General features: G+C 35.4%; 1 protein-coding gene across 5 annotated transcripts in view; it reads right to left on the bottom strand.

Moving 5' to 3' along the window:
- The window catches only part of WWOX (WW domain containing oxidoreductase), a 525,798-nt gene that overhangs the window by 487,765 nt on the left and 21,919 nt on the right, over nucleotides 1-16,114 (bottom strand). For all 5 annotated transcript variants that reach the window (XM_026060605.1, XM_026060565.1, XM_026060574.1 and 2 more), the window contains exon 5: nucleotides 8,976-9,082. In XM_026060605.1, coding sequence (XP_025916390.1) covers nucleotides 8,976-9,082 — 107 coding nt within the window. The remainder of the gene's footprint in view (nucleotides 1-8,975; nucleotides 9,083-16,114) is intronic.

The raw sequence follows: 16,114 nt of genomic DNA, 5'->3' as shown, positions 1-16,114 counted from the left end.
AAACACAGTCAATGTACAAAGGCTACAATGTTTTTGATACAAGCATCTACAGCCTGACTTTTAATATTGTTGAGTAACCAATATTTCCTAGTGTCATTTAACAGGTGTCTAAGTACAAAGAGCAGTTTTAAAGGGGCTATTGTGCTTTTTGCTTTTAAAAAAGCTCATGCTGCATTTAAGCAGCATTATTACAACACTTCAAGCATGGTAGGGCTTTTGTAACTCACGATTTCGAGATTAAGAACAGCAGGGCTGTGCTAAAGAAACAAATCACAAAAAAATCATCTCAACACTTCCACGTATCAAATTCTGCTGACTGGAGGAAAAAATTAAGAAATGATGAGATACTGCAACTTCCCTCAAAATTATATGTGTGTGTGTGTGTGTGTGTGTGTGTGTGTGTGTGTGTGTGTCTTGCAGATTTTGGAAGGTGAATGGAATTATAAAATCAGAAGTAATTTAATCTACTCAAAAGACAACTTTGTCTTTACTGCAGGAAATCGTGCTTCATTCACAAACTACCTTAAAATCCTTGCAACCTCACAGCTATGAGAGCACTCTCTTGGTTTCTATCAGCTGTCCACAGCACTGTGAATTTATATATTATCACAAAATTCCAATCCAGTCTAGAAATCCAAAACTAAAGGAGGAACATAGGGTAAACTGTATGCTCCAGACCATTTATTCACCACATTATTCAATTATCTTTTCAGGAACAGTAAATCTCTTGTACAATGCATGAGAACAACCTACTAAGAGGACATTCAGTGACCAGACTGTACTGGCCAATTCTTTCCAAACTGAAAAATTTCTCCACAACTAATAAACTTTCTGTCCATTTTCAAGGAAAGATTACCTTCTGCAGACTAAATAACAGCCACTATTGTAACAAAAAGTCTATGATTTATAGGTCTGCAGGGTCTTGTGGAACTGAAATCTATGTGAAATTCTATAATCTGTGGCTTTGCAGGATTTTTTGGAAACCGTCCTCATGTGCTTCTTGCACTCCTTCTGGAATCTTGGCTTGTATCAAGGGATGCATGGATGAGGCAGGCAGTAACAACTCCAAAAGCTCTTCCATGTTTTGATGGGGCTTCAGTAAACTGCACAAGGGAACGATCAGAATGGCTTACAAGCAGCAAAGGATACCCCTCTCCCTCTGCCAAAAGGATATCATATCCTTATTCCTAGCACTGCCATAAAAGCAATCTTCACTTATCCATCCACCCTACATACCATCATCTCTCCTACCCATGAAGCTAATCTGTTGCACCGTTGTTCTTCTCCAGCACCCAATTTTTCATCATTAGGAGAAGTCCTTCTGCTCATCTTATCGCTTTTTGTAAGGAAGTCCCAATTTATTTCAACATTCCACATTACAGTGGTTTTCCTCATATCTGAGGAAAAGATGAAGGAAAACAGAGACTTCTGCCTTTTACAGAATAGTTGTTCCTTCATTCGTATTACCAGATTTCTCTTTTTGAAGTGTTATTTCCTACACCTGTAAAAACTCCACTGTGCTAACCACTTCAAATTCTCCTCCCCCTTGCTAGATACCACTAAACTTTTTCTCCTGCACTTATTACCTATGTTATCACCATAAGAAATATTTTACCACTTAAATACGTACCAATAACACAAACCAGGAACTTAAGATCTTAACTAGTCAATGCTAAAAAAAAAAAAAAAAAAAAAAAAAAANACAATGACCCCCCTGCCCCCAAAAAAACACAACAATTTTTATGTCTACATTTTTAATCTTTTTTCATTAAATAAGAGGCAAATTCTGAAAACATTTAGTTCTGAAGTTACTGCTTGCTACCAGTACAATGAAAGTTGATGTGACGATACAGGGTAGTAAGCATAAAGAAGTATCATGAAAAGCAAGTATTTGCAGAATCCAGAATAGAAAGACCTTGGCAGGGACATGAGCTATTTTTCCTATATATTTTTGCCATAAATTATCACACTCACCCAAAGAATTAATACCAACCTAACCAAAAAAAGGATTTGTGTGTTTCATTTTGAGTACAGGGTAGCAAAGATCAAAAACTATCTGATTCAATATTTTCTATAGATATTTTCAAGTAGATAAGAGTATGGTTATATTTTATCTTTTAACAAACACTTTCCATTTTTATCCACTTTCAAAATAATGTGGATGCTAAATATGAATCACAGCTCTACCAACTGAGCCAGAATCAAAATATTTCCAAGCTCTTATAACCCTACTGAGAAATTAAACAGACATTATATTAACCATTTTGAATTATCCATAATGTTTAATGGAAATAGAAGCCATATGAGGTCTTAAATGCTTGGAAAATGCCTTCCAAATCCTTTAAAGCCTCCTGCATTCACTCACACTGACTAGTGGTCTGCTTTATATTTCATAAGTGTAATTACTTTAAAATATCACTGTATTTATCTGGACAATAAAACTTTATCTTTAGTACAGTAATGGTGCAGGGCTAACCATAGATGAAGATGTAGGTATGAAAGAGTTCAGCTGTAGAGAGAACAGCAACTCTTGTATCAATGACATTAGGATTCAGAAGGATGCCCAACCCTCAAAGTTAGGGGCTTAACACATCTGCTATATAATTCAGACTCTGTTTTACAGTGGTTTCATTACTAACCATAAAAACTGTAACAGTGGAACTGTATAAACAAACTGAACAGTGTTTTTACTGTAAAACATGAATGTAATATAAATATTTGTCTTTCCCTTTTCTCAGCATCTGTAATGAGAGCAAATTCATGCCATATGTTTATAGTGTACAAAAAAATAGATCTTAACAATTCATCCATGTAAATGTTGGCTAAACTGTTTAATGTTTTTAACTTTGTGGGTGTTTCCCCCATCCCCAGAAGTTTCCTTACAAATCATTAAAAAGCTTCCTGCTCTTGTCAGTGACTACCTTCACTGGCTTGTGGCTGTTTGCAGAGGAATCTCGCAGAAGAGCTTGAAGATCACAGATTTCTCACTGATAACAAGATCAATAGCTCTGACAGGTTGAGACATGTCCATGTGGATAGTTACAATCCCAATATACAAGTCTGCAAACTGAAAAAAACTGCCACCTCAGAACATGTCAGAAGACTTCAAAATACAAAAGCTACTGCTTACTGGCTCCTTATATTAGCAGACTGGATTACATTCAATTTTTCTTAGTGCTGCGTATGCATTTTAACGCTGCTTGAAATTATGTTTATCATCATGTAACAATTCATTTTCTAGCTGTACTTGGAAGACAACTTTGCAGCCCACATCACTGTCTTAGGTTGTCTCAACTGGGCAGATTACTCCTACAGGAACTTACTAAATTATATAGTATTATGGCCAAGGTCTTTCATAGTGCTCTCAGCCAGTATCAGTGCTAATAACGTCTGATTAATGCTCATATCATCAATTCTGCTAGTAACATGAGGTCTGATTCAATTCACATTAGAATCAATTGAAAGACTGCTTCACTTCAGAAAGGTTTGGATCAGATCCTTAAAAAGAAAAAAGCATTATATTCAGCAATAGCAATAATGTTTTAGTTTGAGTACCTATGGATGTAAGTGAGACAAGGTGGTCAGAGGTTGGGGGGGTTTTTTTGTTTGTTTTTATTACACTACCATTTACCTTAGTAAAAGCACTGCCTCTCCCTACAGGGCCTTTTCTCCACAGCAAGGTTTGAATAACTACTTTTATCTGGATCCTTCAGCATGGTCACCTACTCTGCTGTACACGGCAGGCTTTTACAACTTGGTACGTTACACTGATGAGGGTTTCTGCACCAACAGCATGCAGCTTCGGAATGTCACGCTTAGAAACAACACAATCCTGTGCTACAAAATGATGACACAACATTAGAAATATTTTCACAGAAATGTGCATGCTCTACAGTACAATATTCTGAAATATCTTCTGTTTGAAGAGATTACTTCTTAAAAGCTTTTATTTAGTACCACTTTGGAAACTCCATTAGTATCAAGAGACAAAGCCTAAAATTGTTTTTGTTGCGTAGAACAATGTTTTACAGAGCTATCCTGCATTCAAAGCACATACACCAAAACCAGTAAACCAAGGGCATCAGTGGAGGCTAAACAAATTAGTCCTCCTTCCTTCAAGGAGGAAACAAATATTTTAAAAATAAATAAATAAATTGTTGTCCATATTCTGCGTAAACACGCACGAATTTGCGTGTAGTCTATCCATGCTTTGCAAGATTACAACTGGAATACAAAGACTCATTTATCAGGTTTTAATTTCATTCAGTTACTTGATCAGCAAGAATATAAATCACTCCTTAGGTGGAGAATACTTTGGGGAAGGAAAACAGTAAAGAGTCAGGCTTATTTTGTTGGGGGTTTTTTCATAGGTATTCTCTCTTCTGTTGTCATATCTATACTTTATAAGCTTCCATATATAAAGGAAACCAAATTTTTTTTAAAGCAGTTTAATCTTTCTTTGATGTAGCTAAAGGCTTAATCCTGAGGAATAATTACACAAGAAACATTACACTTTTTATGAAGTATTAAACTTACAATTTATCTTTTAATATCTACTTCAAAGACTATTTGACAGGAATAAATAAATGAGAGCTCCTTGGCAATAAAAGCTGCGATTCATGAAATATTTTATTCACTCATACTCTTAAGAATTTTCTTGAGAATACCGCTAACATCTGGAGCTGTATCTGTATCTGTAGTCCTATCCAACCATTATGCTTATACTCAATTAGAAAATTATATCAATAATAACGTAAAATAAATTACCTAGTTTCTCTTCCCAGAGCATAGATTTCAATGTTCGTCAGAGCAACTATGTGTACAAACAGCACTGTAGTGTTTTTCATTAAGCCTTAAAGTCAATTAAGCTACGAATTGGAACAATCTTTCCTCCTTTGCAAAGTATTGATATTTTTTCTTGGCTGCTTTCAGGCCTTTTCACTACTCAAGGAGAGATTTATGTCTGACAATTTCTTTCTGATTAAAATGAATCATAACTCTAGAATTCTAATTTCCTCTTTTCTGAGCAAGAAATTATCAAACAGTTTTAAATTGATATTGAATGTCATCGTGCATGAACAACATCATTTTCAGGATATCAAATGTAAAGCTATACTGATCTCTCTTTTTGTCTGCTTCTTTTACATTCTCTCTCTATGTATATAAAGAATATCAGATTCTACCAATATAATCAACTACATCTCTCTATAAAAATTATATTTGACAGACTAGCTAGACCAGTCACATTAAAACCTGTCACAGTGCTTTACACGAGGCAATTCCCTCTCTATCTGCAACGTTACCAAAAATTTTGCTGTACTTTAGAAAGAAAATATCTGAAATACTGCAGGCTGCAAATAAATGTCATAGTTATCAAAAACAATTAGCAAGTTTGTAAGGGTAATCCCTACCCAACTGACTCAAACTCTCTATAAAGCAGCTCTTTAGACAAACTGCTGAAAACAAACTTTTCTGGATTTGTCTCCCACAGCCAATTAAGATCAATATGAATTTGATTTTTAAATGTCTAGAACAACAGCTGATCTGCCAAATCTTGTTTTCTCTGGTTATTCCTCCTGTTTTCTAAAAGCCTTAACAAATGGACTTTTTCATGCCATTTAGCTGTCCCAGTTTCTCTTTAGAAACTTGAATTTCAGCATTCAGTAAAAGCAGACTATTCTGAAACTTTTTTTTAACGTAAGTACAACAGGGCCAAAGAAGGAAAGCTCTACTGCTGCATACACTTTCTTTATGGCACTCCAGACTGATCTCACAAATAAACTCACTAACGGAACCAGCTGGATGGTTTTCCTAAGTACTGGTATGCATCCCATACTTTATTTTTGAATACTGCATTACAGTAGGTTTTTTTTTTTTTTTTTTAAGAATTATTTTTTTCCATATATATTTCAGGCTTCAGTTTAATACAGACCATCGATTAGATAATTGTGTCAAAACTTGAAATAATGATTGTTTCTTTAAGTACTTTTAATTGTTTATTTTGTATTCTTCCCAAATAACCACAACTCTTTTCTGCTTCCTTCATAAGTAATTGCAAATGCTCCATATCAAATAACAAAAGGATGGAAAAGTTTGAGTTTTAGAGCACACTGCCCCACATAAAAGGCAGCATAGGATATACATTGCTTCTGGTAATATACGTTTGTTATTATAAAACCACAGATTTCATTATCATGGTACACTTTTGATATTCAAACACTCTAGAATTCAAAATGGCAAACATTTGAGTTATAAAAAAAGTATAGTTCGTGTAAGTTATAAAAACACAATTTTTGGACAAACAGTTGAGCAGGCATTTATCTACCTCAGAATTCCTTCCCCCCACACACACACAAACACTGGATGCAGAAGCTATTGCTAGCACAACTCAGACTCAGTCTCAGAAACACTCACGAGAAAACAAAGCAAGCAGATAGTGCTCCCGATGCCAAAACACTACCCAGGTAGTGCGTACACGAGGCTCTGTAAGGCTGCACTTTTAAGAAACAGTTCTAAATTGAAAAGTAAAGATCAAGTGAGCCAATCTTCTTTCAATCATTTTACTTTCCCTAGGAATAAGGAAGATAAAAATCGTGGATGTTTTAAAGCTCTGTACAACAGGATACAATGGTTACAGCTACCAATCAAGAATTCAGTTAAACTACATTAAGGAGGTGTTATTTTTCTTTTTCTTAAACACTAATTTTAGCAAAGAATTTTTTAATTAAAGACTCCCTACTCTGCAGTTATATAGCTATAATTCACAAAAATTTTTTTGTATCAATATTTTAATTTTATTATCAATCAATCAAATTAATCTTTGTCTTTCTGTTTTCAGGAACTGACTTYGGGGCAGGTTTTTGTGTGTTTGTTTTCCTCAAGATTGCTTACAATTTGATGTAAATTTTAAGCATCTTGTAATTCATCAACTAATTCTCTCCTGGTTACACACTCCAAGTAATTAAAGTTCAGTAATAACTTATTCTTTCTGCTCCAGCACCTGCATTTCATTTGTTTATTTTCCCAGAGTCATAAATCTGAGGGACTGTCAAAGTGCCATAATATTAGTGCAATAATCAAAGTTAATTAGTCCCCCTCAATAAACAACAACAACAAAGCTATTACAAAGATGCATTGAAGGTTTTCCAGCTACCCGGTTTACAGATGAGATTCTTTTCTGAACAATTAGAATTTGAAAACTGTTAGTAAATAAATGTAGTGTTTCTGAAGTAATTTGAACTTCAGTGATTTTCATTCAATTACCAATTCATTAACTTTTGGTGAGATAATATATGTACTAACACAAGTAATCCTGAACTCCCATTGCCTTCAAATGCTCAAAAAGAGCTTAGAAATAAGTGGATGATGTGATATTTCTAAATAAAAGGTAGTCAGTACTGCCCTATTTTACTCATGTAAAGAAAAATGTTTATATATGTATATATATTAAAAATTAAAAAATTTACACAAGCATATATAAATATACAAATATATGTTTTAATATATATACATATATGTATATATATTACATGTTTTTTAATATATAGCTATAAATAACTAAATATATATATATAGCTATATTTAGTTGGGTTGGAACTACAAAATTCTAAAGACAGAATACCTCCAAATCCAGCTCTGTTGCAAGAGAACGGACAGGTAAATTTTAAGCAACAAGCCCTACACTTGCCACTATTGGAATTCTCTGGGAATTCCATGTTATTGAAACAGAAACAAAAGAAAACACCTTTAAAGTGAATAATCAAAGGGGAAAAGTAAGATGTGGTGAGGGGTAAGGAGGGGAAAATAAAGTCATTAAGTTCACCTGAACAAGAGAAAACAGCTTAAATCCAAAGACTTAGTTTCTTGAAGAAGCTTGTGGTTCCAAAAATTAGCAATATTACAAGCATCACTTATTTGGAAATAATTGCTTGTAAATAAGCACTATGTTTGTCTTTCACTAGTAAACAATTGTCTTCAGACTATTTATGTGGATATACTGATATTACTGAGTGCTCTCCCATATGACTTGGGAGCAGTTGAAATATTTTCAAAGCCTGGGAAATAAAGCTAAAACACTCATCACTAATTTTAACAGGACATAAAGAAAATTCCAATAATATGACCCTGTGGTTTATTATTCAAGTAAAGCATATAGGACTGTGTCAACAGATCATCTCGTGGAAGTCAGCGGTCACAGCAAGCTTAGACAGAACTTCCTGCAATCCTTACTAGTAAGTGAGTGATTGTGGGAGGAGTAAATYAAGATGCTGCATAAATTTTAATAAGGACCACAGAAGACCTAAAAAGAGGGGGGCAAGAGGAGTTAGGAGTGAAAGAGGAACAAGGGAATAGAGAATACAGAGGAGCTTGTATTTGCATGACAAAGTGGAAGGAAAAAAAAAGAAACAGAAGGAAGAAACAGGAAGGAAAAAATGTTAAGGCAGACTGCCTAGTAGCAACAGTGTCGGGGCTGCAGGATCGAGAAAGAAAGAGAAGTGTTTTTAGTTTTGAAAAGTATAAGAATTATCCCCTGAAATCTCCCATAGTACAAAAACTATAGGCAAAATAATGGCTGTTGCTAATATCTGAGAGTCTACACTCCGCTCCAGTTAGTTATGCATTTTGGTACTTGAATTGTCCTGCCCTATTAACTATGAAACATGCCTCAGTGGTTCTTTCAAACTTCTTAGCCCTTACAAAGCATTTACATATAATATGGATAACAGGATGTCAAGCCTTGCAGTCTAACACGGTTATAAAAAATGAAATATCTCTATTGTTCTGATATACCAGTGACTGGTATAGAGTATAACAGAGTATTACCAAAAAAGAGAAAAGGCTTCTTCTTCAAATTCTTGCGCAGAAACCAAGTATCTATGTAACTGCTTGTACTGCACAGAAGTTTTCATGCCTGTGCTTTATTTTGAAACTAGAAAAATATAGCTTAATGTTGGACACTATAGATATTTACTTACCCATTCCATAAGAATGCGTTGTACAGCATCATTGCCTCTTGACATATTTCTGCAGGCCAGGATAACATAAGCCCCATGCAGTGCAAAAGACTTTGCAGTTTCAAAACCTATGATAAAACATTTTGCTAGTCAGACATAGATCTTAATAACAAATCAGAGTTATAAAATTACCTGAAAAGAGGACCCAAACACTTCAGYATTCTAACCCTATCTGCAGTCTGACTACCTGTTTGCTAGTTACTTGGACCCATCTTTTAAGTGCACATATGGAAAAAGATACAGACCTCACTTCAAGCAGGTCTTTGAGACAATAATTATGTTTTGTGCAAAATAGGCACAAAATCTTTAAAAAGCAGACCTCAATTTCTCTGTCTCAGTGTCTTCAGCTGTTAGAATAGCAGAAATATACTTCCTCCTTTCCTGTTTTACTGTGAAGAATGAGCCATAAACTGAGGTCGTAGACCTGTTAYGTGTGACCGCACTGAAAGCGATAGGACTGTAAGTCTGAGCTCTGGGTAGTTAGCCTTTGCTCAATCAGTCCGAGGGCCACCTGGGGCAGGAGGGATCATCCAGTGGGAAGTGTGAGGGAATAAGAAGCAGAATCACTTGGAGATAACTGCTCCGGATCTGAACACCATCCCACCTCTAGGACACTTGCATGCAAGAAAAGGGGACCACAGACACAACCAAGCCTTAATCCACTCCCAGCAGGGGGTTATCAAACTCATTCTTAGAAAACAAAACTCTACTTGGGGAGATTATAATCTATTACAGTATATGTCATTATYCGTGCACTTGAAAATCTTTGCTAAAAATGTGCCTGAATAATCTGAGTAAATTCAACTCATGTTTTTGTCTTATCATTACTTGATACGGAGAACAACTTTTCATGACTGTTCTCATTATAAATAAGTGATCAAATACCAGAAGCCTTGCAAGTAGTTTCAATACATCAGATATAGTATCACGAGGCTAAATGGGTCACTGGATAAACCAGATGATCCAATGAAAAAACAAGTCCATAAAAAAAATTCTCTTTTTTGTAACTTACTGATCTAACAACCTGCAAACACATTCCTTCCAAGTCCAAAACAAAGGAGGACAGATAGTCCACACTCTACTGCAGTTTAAGCGTAGCATGAATCTATATCCCCAGCTTTTTCTTTCATACAAACTTTCACAGTTAATTTCTAGACCACTGTACACTCTCAGTCTTTTTTACAATACTGCTAATCAATTCTTTCCCATTCTGTATTTGGGCTCTTCAGTCCTCCTTCCTAAAAGGAGGCTTTAGACTTGTCTTTACTGAATTTCAGCTCGTTAATTTTGGACTGCACTGCAATGCAATCAGTTCAAATTATGAAGCTGTTACCAAGAGCTACAACTCTTTCCGCCTTGACATCATTTGTAAGCGTACTCTATTTCATTGTCCAACTCATTAACAAAAAGCTGAATAGAAGTTGGTCCTAGGTAAACTCATTTAATTGGAAATATCTGTGACAATTTACAGTAGGAGATGATGAGTCCTTGAGAGTGMAGAATGCCCATACCAAAGTGCAAAGGGTTAAGTCAGAAACCAGGTTCCTGTTGGGGCGAGCTACTATGCATTTGTGGTGTATTCAAGATTAGCATTGGGCTTCCCTCTCCATGGAGGACAGTAACCATGAAAGACATTTCCATCCAGCTGAAAGAGGTGTAACACGGCTTAATGAGTTCCAATTAGACAAGCTTAAACTAGAAAATGAAGAATCAAATTGAAATGCCCAACAATTTGAGTATGTGCAGAATAGGAAGATATCTGTTCTAGCTTTATGACATTTCAAGCATGTTCATGTTTTCCTTTTAGAAACTGTTTACCTAAAAAGCCTATTAAGATAGGCTGTCTCACTTTCAAAAAGCCCTGGAGCAACAAAATTCAGTTACAGCACGAGACATAACTTACATTAYAGAAACAACAGACATCAAGACAAATTTATACCATTCTCTGCAGTTACATACTTATGGTATTTAAGTCCAAGCAATTTTCTTGTATCTCTTTTAAAGTCATTCATTGTACCAAGCAATTTTAATTACCTGGGTAATTCATTGCATGCACATGAATTCAGCTACAGCATATGCAAGGATCTCCCCTGTTCCTAATTCCACTTCAAATGTATTTAACCATGATTTTTCATGTAACTAATGTAAGACATGTTGTACCAGAGCACTATTAGCTAGCTGTATGTGCCTTGTTTTGCACAGTAACACTTATTTTTTACCAGCCTACCACATTATTAAAAACTGGATAGAACCTCTGGGAATACCATTCTTTTCTACTGTTATACAGAGATATGGAGCTGACAACCAGCTTCATTAGCTAAATGTGATGATGTTTAGCTAACTCTACCCCACATCACACTTTGTACAGAATAATAAATTCCATGCCTCTCTGTTACAGTTAATAACTTGATTCTCATTATGAATGAAACTGAGGAAGATTAAAATCAAATCAAGTAAATTACATGCTGCAAATTTAGGTTATTTTAATACCACCTTGATTCTTCCCTGCAAACTTGCTGATCTATGTTAAACACCCCTCTTTAGGACTTACTCTTCTCTGGGCTACCAAAGGATTATTTTTTCACCTTTAGACAGACACTTTCTGAATCCTTCCATGCAACTGTGCTCAAAAAACCTTCTCTTCTGAGGATTTTAAAGAATCAGTCCATCCTTTCATTCAAAATATAATCACAGGTCAAGTGGTGATGCTTCTTCCCATCAAACATATTTTAAGCTGCTAGCTCATTCGTTAGCACACTTGCACTGTATTTAGGACAGCCAGACTTATGCAAAAGGAGATCCAGGTATCCACACGACAGTGCAATCTACTACTGACGAAAACTATTGTCACCTACATTCTACCTAGCTGTACAACTGGCAAAAGGTGTACGACTGAAATTGTGTGTAGCTACAACGTATTGTTGTTCTGTTCTTCAGTTTCAACTATTCATGTCCCTGGGACTTCAAAGCAGGCTGCTAGGAAAAAAAAAAAAAAATAATAAAACAAACTTGAAAAAAAAAAATAAAAAAACAAACTTGAATATTCTCATATAGAGAATATACTGCACTATCATGCATTATATATTAATTGCGAGTTTGTTGTTTGTTTAATTGGAACAACTGCATTAGAAAAAAAACAGTACAGGATAACACACTTGAGCACAAAGGATAGCCAGTTATAAAGATTAAGACAGATACCCCCCAAAATGTGATAGGAGAACATCATGCTCAAATAATATATACTTTGGAAAAGCCACCATACTACATGCCTCTATAAAACAGTTACATGGAATTCATTGAGTGGAAAAGTAATTCARCAATTTCTTGTTTCTTTGAAGTAGACAGTATAGAATCCATTTACAAAGTCTCCCACAAGCCTGTAGTAAGGAATGTGTATCAGGCATTTACATGCTTTAAAACTTCTCTTTATTCCAAATGCAGGTAAGAAAGTTTGAACACACAAGTAGAAACTCAAAAAACATTTCAGACAGTTCCRAATTTTTTTCAGCTTCTTTTGAATAGCAGTGATGCCATCTTTCTTTCCAACAGCTTAGGGCTCAATTTAAAAGCTTCTAGTTTCTTCAAAATCATTTCTTCCTTTCTCTCCATTGATAGAAGAGCTTTAGAGGCCCTGAGTTTCTAAAGTTTCTTCACATATGCTTCAGTAATGATATAAAGCCATCATGAGTCCAGCCTTCCTTGAGCTCTACATCACAGGCAGTGTAAACCTAAACTAAAGGGCATCCAGAAGAAAAACTTCTTTCATTTCACTTCAGTAAATGCAGCAAGATCAAATAAGTTAACAAAAGTGGTCTGTGAAAAAGCGAAAAGCATTAGCCTGTTTGTGTTGTGTTGTTCTGGCCTTTCGTACACTGACAGATTACTTAAGGACTCTAGAAAAGCAGAAACAAACCCCGATTTTGTAAGCATACAAAACGTACAAGTCAAGAGAGAACTATTTCTYCTCTGCAGAGGTGATACAGAAGAGAGCGTAACAAGGATGCTGTTCCCTTAGGGTTTTCTGGTCTCCTTGCTCCGAGTTCTTTTCGGAAAAAGGCCCGTGCCTCTGACACTCCCTCTCGAACTCAGCATAGATCAGCATGCAGCACTTAATTTTACTTCAGTTTTAAGATCTTTGGGAGAAGGAAAGTATTCTTATTGTGTTTGGCCAGTGTGTTTCTACAACACAAGTTCAACACCTTACCTCAGAAATCTCCTTATGGTATGCACAGAACCAACAAAACCTTGGCAGTTTTAAGCCATCAAATAGCATTCAGTATGCATGCAAAAACTTTTAAAACCTTTTTCTTTTTAAACCCTTAACATTTTGGTAAGGCACAACAATTATTAACCATCAAACAGTACATCTGCAATATGTAATAATTACCTACCCAAATCTCTTTTTTTTTTTTAATGTAGAAGTAATCAAAACTCCACAAAAGTATTTTTCCAGATAGAGAATRTTACTCCCTTCCACTAGCCTTTGTTTTGAAAGCAAAACTTTACAGAACAGAATTTTTCCTGTATCAAGAGCAGACTGAGTTTTAGTTTGGGGATGTAAGGGGGGAAGCTTGAAGAGCAGAACCCTTCCATAATATATACTACCCAATACTTTCAAAAAACATAACATGCAATATAAACGAAAGGTAATTTAAATCCAGTTTTACTGCAGATGAGAGTGAATTGTGAAAGGTTAAACACTTACTTAAGAACTTGCAACAAATCATCTTTATAATCCAAACCAGACTCTCATCCCCACTATAGATATCTAAGCAAACAGACTAGATGATTAGGTCCCGAAAGTCAAAAACTAAGAGCACTACATAGAAATGGTAGAGACACTCACATGCATCACTAGATTTATTTCAACATGGAAGAACTAAGCACCAGTGACAATGAATCAGACCTTCTCATTCAACTGTTCTTCAAAAAAAGGAAGAAAGATTCAAATGGTGTAAGAAAAAGCTATAAAGAATTTTGAGTTACATAAACTTATTTTCAGATTGAATATTTTAACAATGATGTGTTATTTAGGGGAAGATAATCTTTCGTAACTAAGATTTTCTTTGCTTGCACTGGTGATTCAAGGATACAACATTCAACAGATCTTTCATTTGGAGTGATTGTAGCCATAAGCGAATGAAAGTGGCTATGTTCTGAGTGAGAATTTATTTTATATAATTAAAATAAGCACCCTAAAGAGATAGGGGTCTACAAGGACGACCAATTTTCCACTGCTTCTTTGCAATCCCAAGATTCCCTGCATAATCAGAATGAATTTCTACTTTCCATGGATGTCTAAGTCTTTCCTGTGATGATGCTGATATAACCCAAAAAATATTTTCCATATAAATTCTTGAACTACAATCCACACATCATTGATATATAGAAACTCACTTTTCAGACCCCAGAAGCACCAAGCATATCATACCAGGACAAAGAACAAAATTCTTGGCTACRATCATTGTTTCAACATGAGTGTTTAAGATAAAATCTTCCAGAGGCATCATTCAAGTTGCTCCAAATGCAAGTTTTCAAACAAACGTAACACGTAATTGCTCTTTAAAAAGAGCAATTCACATAAAATATACTAAGGCTACCTTTGTTTCTGTGTGTTTATAGGTACATGGTAAAACATACTGATTGTCACTGAAAAGTTTGATGTTAAATGAAAGATACATCCTGTCTCTCCCTTTGTGTGCAGATTGGACAGATGTGTTTTTCTTGGATTCATGAGGTGCAGAAAAAGCCAACCAAAATGAATTAGGATGACTAATGCATTGGTTCTGTTTTCAGTCCAACCAACTTTAAAATATGCACTCACTTCATATGTTACACTTCTTTATAAGACACTGTTCTGGGCAAGGCAAAGTTATTCTTAATAATAAAAGTACACTGCCATCGACACTGACAAAACTCAGTATTTGTTTGATTTTAAGGGACCAGAACATCAGACAAATATTTAAAAATTCCCTTAAATTAAATTGACTGGATTATAAAGATCTACATGACCCATCATTCCTGTAAGAAAATTTTAAAAAAAAATGCATCATTCAAGGCAAAGAAAGCTAAATGCATAACTGAAGATACTGGAAGCAAATGAGAACATAAAAGGTTGGCTACATCAGATGCATACAATACCAAGATGCTGCGACTCACAGCCACAAAGTCGCAGCGAGATTTGGTATATACTCTAGTTGTACTTCCAAAAACCCCTACCAACTCACTTTAGATGATGCCTCTTGTTACTTGCGATTAACTTTATGCAATTACAAGATACACAACACAGCTCAGGCCTCAATCACTTCAGCTCTCTTAAAATCTAACACAGACAACTATTTCAGATATCCAAAGGCACAGTCTAGCAGCAGATTCAAAACTGCATTTCCTATCCACTATGCTGTAAGCTGCTATTACCCACTATAAATATTGCAATAGCAGTCAGAGGTTCCAGTCTGGAATGAACCCTATTGTGAAATGCAGTATATTAAAAACAGAACCGAACTACTTAACATTTCCTGTGATAAGACCCRGTTTTAGTTGTCTAAAGCAATTCCACCAACCACGAAGCTTGTCTGCCTCAAAATACAAGATGTCCACCTATAAAAACCTGCTGTTTAAGAACATTCAAAAAAGTTATTTCAAAAGAAGCCTAATTAAAACATAGCAGGAGAAAAAGCTAAAACTGGAGTCAAATACTAAACTGCACAGATATCCCAGTCAGGATTTTTTCAATTGCTAACAAATAGGTCCTATTAGGTGTCTGAAGATACCAACAGTGGCCAGGGATTGGAGAGAGGGGAAGAAAAGTAGAGTCTGCTTGAGATAAGAACAGAATTTTCAGTGCAATCCCCAGAGGTATTTTTGGTATCTACTCCTTGCACTAAATATATATCACTATGAAAAAAATCCCACTCAAAAAGGATTCAGACATGCCTCTTCCATTTCAGCTAACCCCAAAGCTCCGTTTAAATAATTTACATTGCTCTAAGAAGGGGAAAAAAGTCTCTGCCTTCATGTCTCATCTTGCCCTTCTTCATCTGTTGAATGACAGATGCATGCACCTACCAAACCCCCCAAATTTTTTTCCCTGAACATTT

Source organism: Apteryx rowi, unplaced genomic scaffold, assembly GCF_003343035.1.
Source record: "Apteryx rowi isolate R43461 unplaced genomic scaffold, aptRow1 scaffold_1, whole genome shotgun sequence".
NCBI classification, from domain to species: domain Eukaryota; kingdom Metazoa; phylum Chordata; class Aves; order Apterygiformes; family Apterygidae; genus Apteryx; species Apteryx rowi.
Note: the sequence above shows the minus strand (reverse complement) of the source record. Positions and strands in the feature narration are given on the sequence as shown.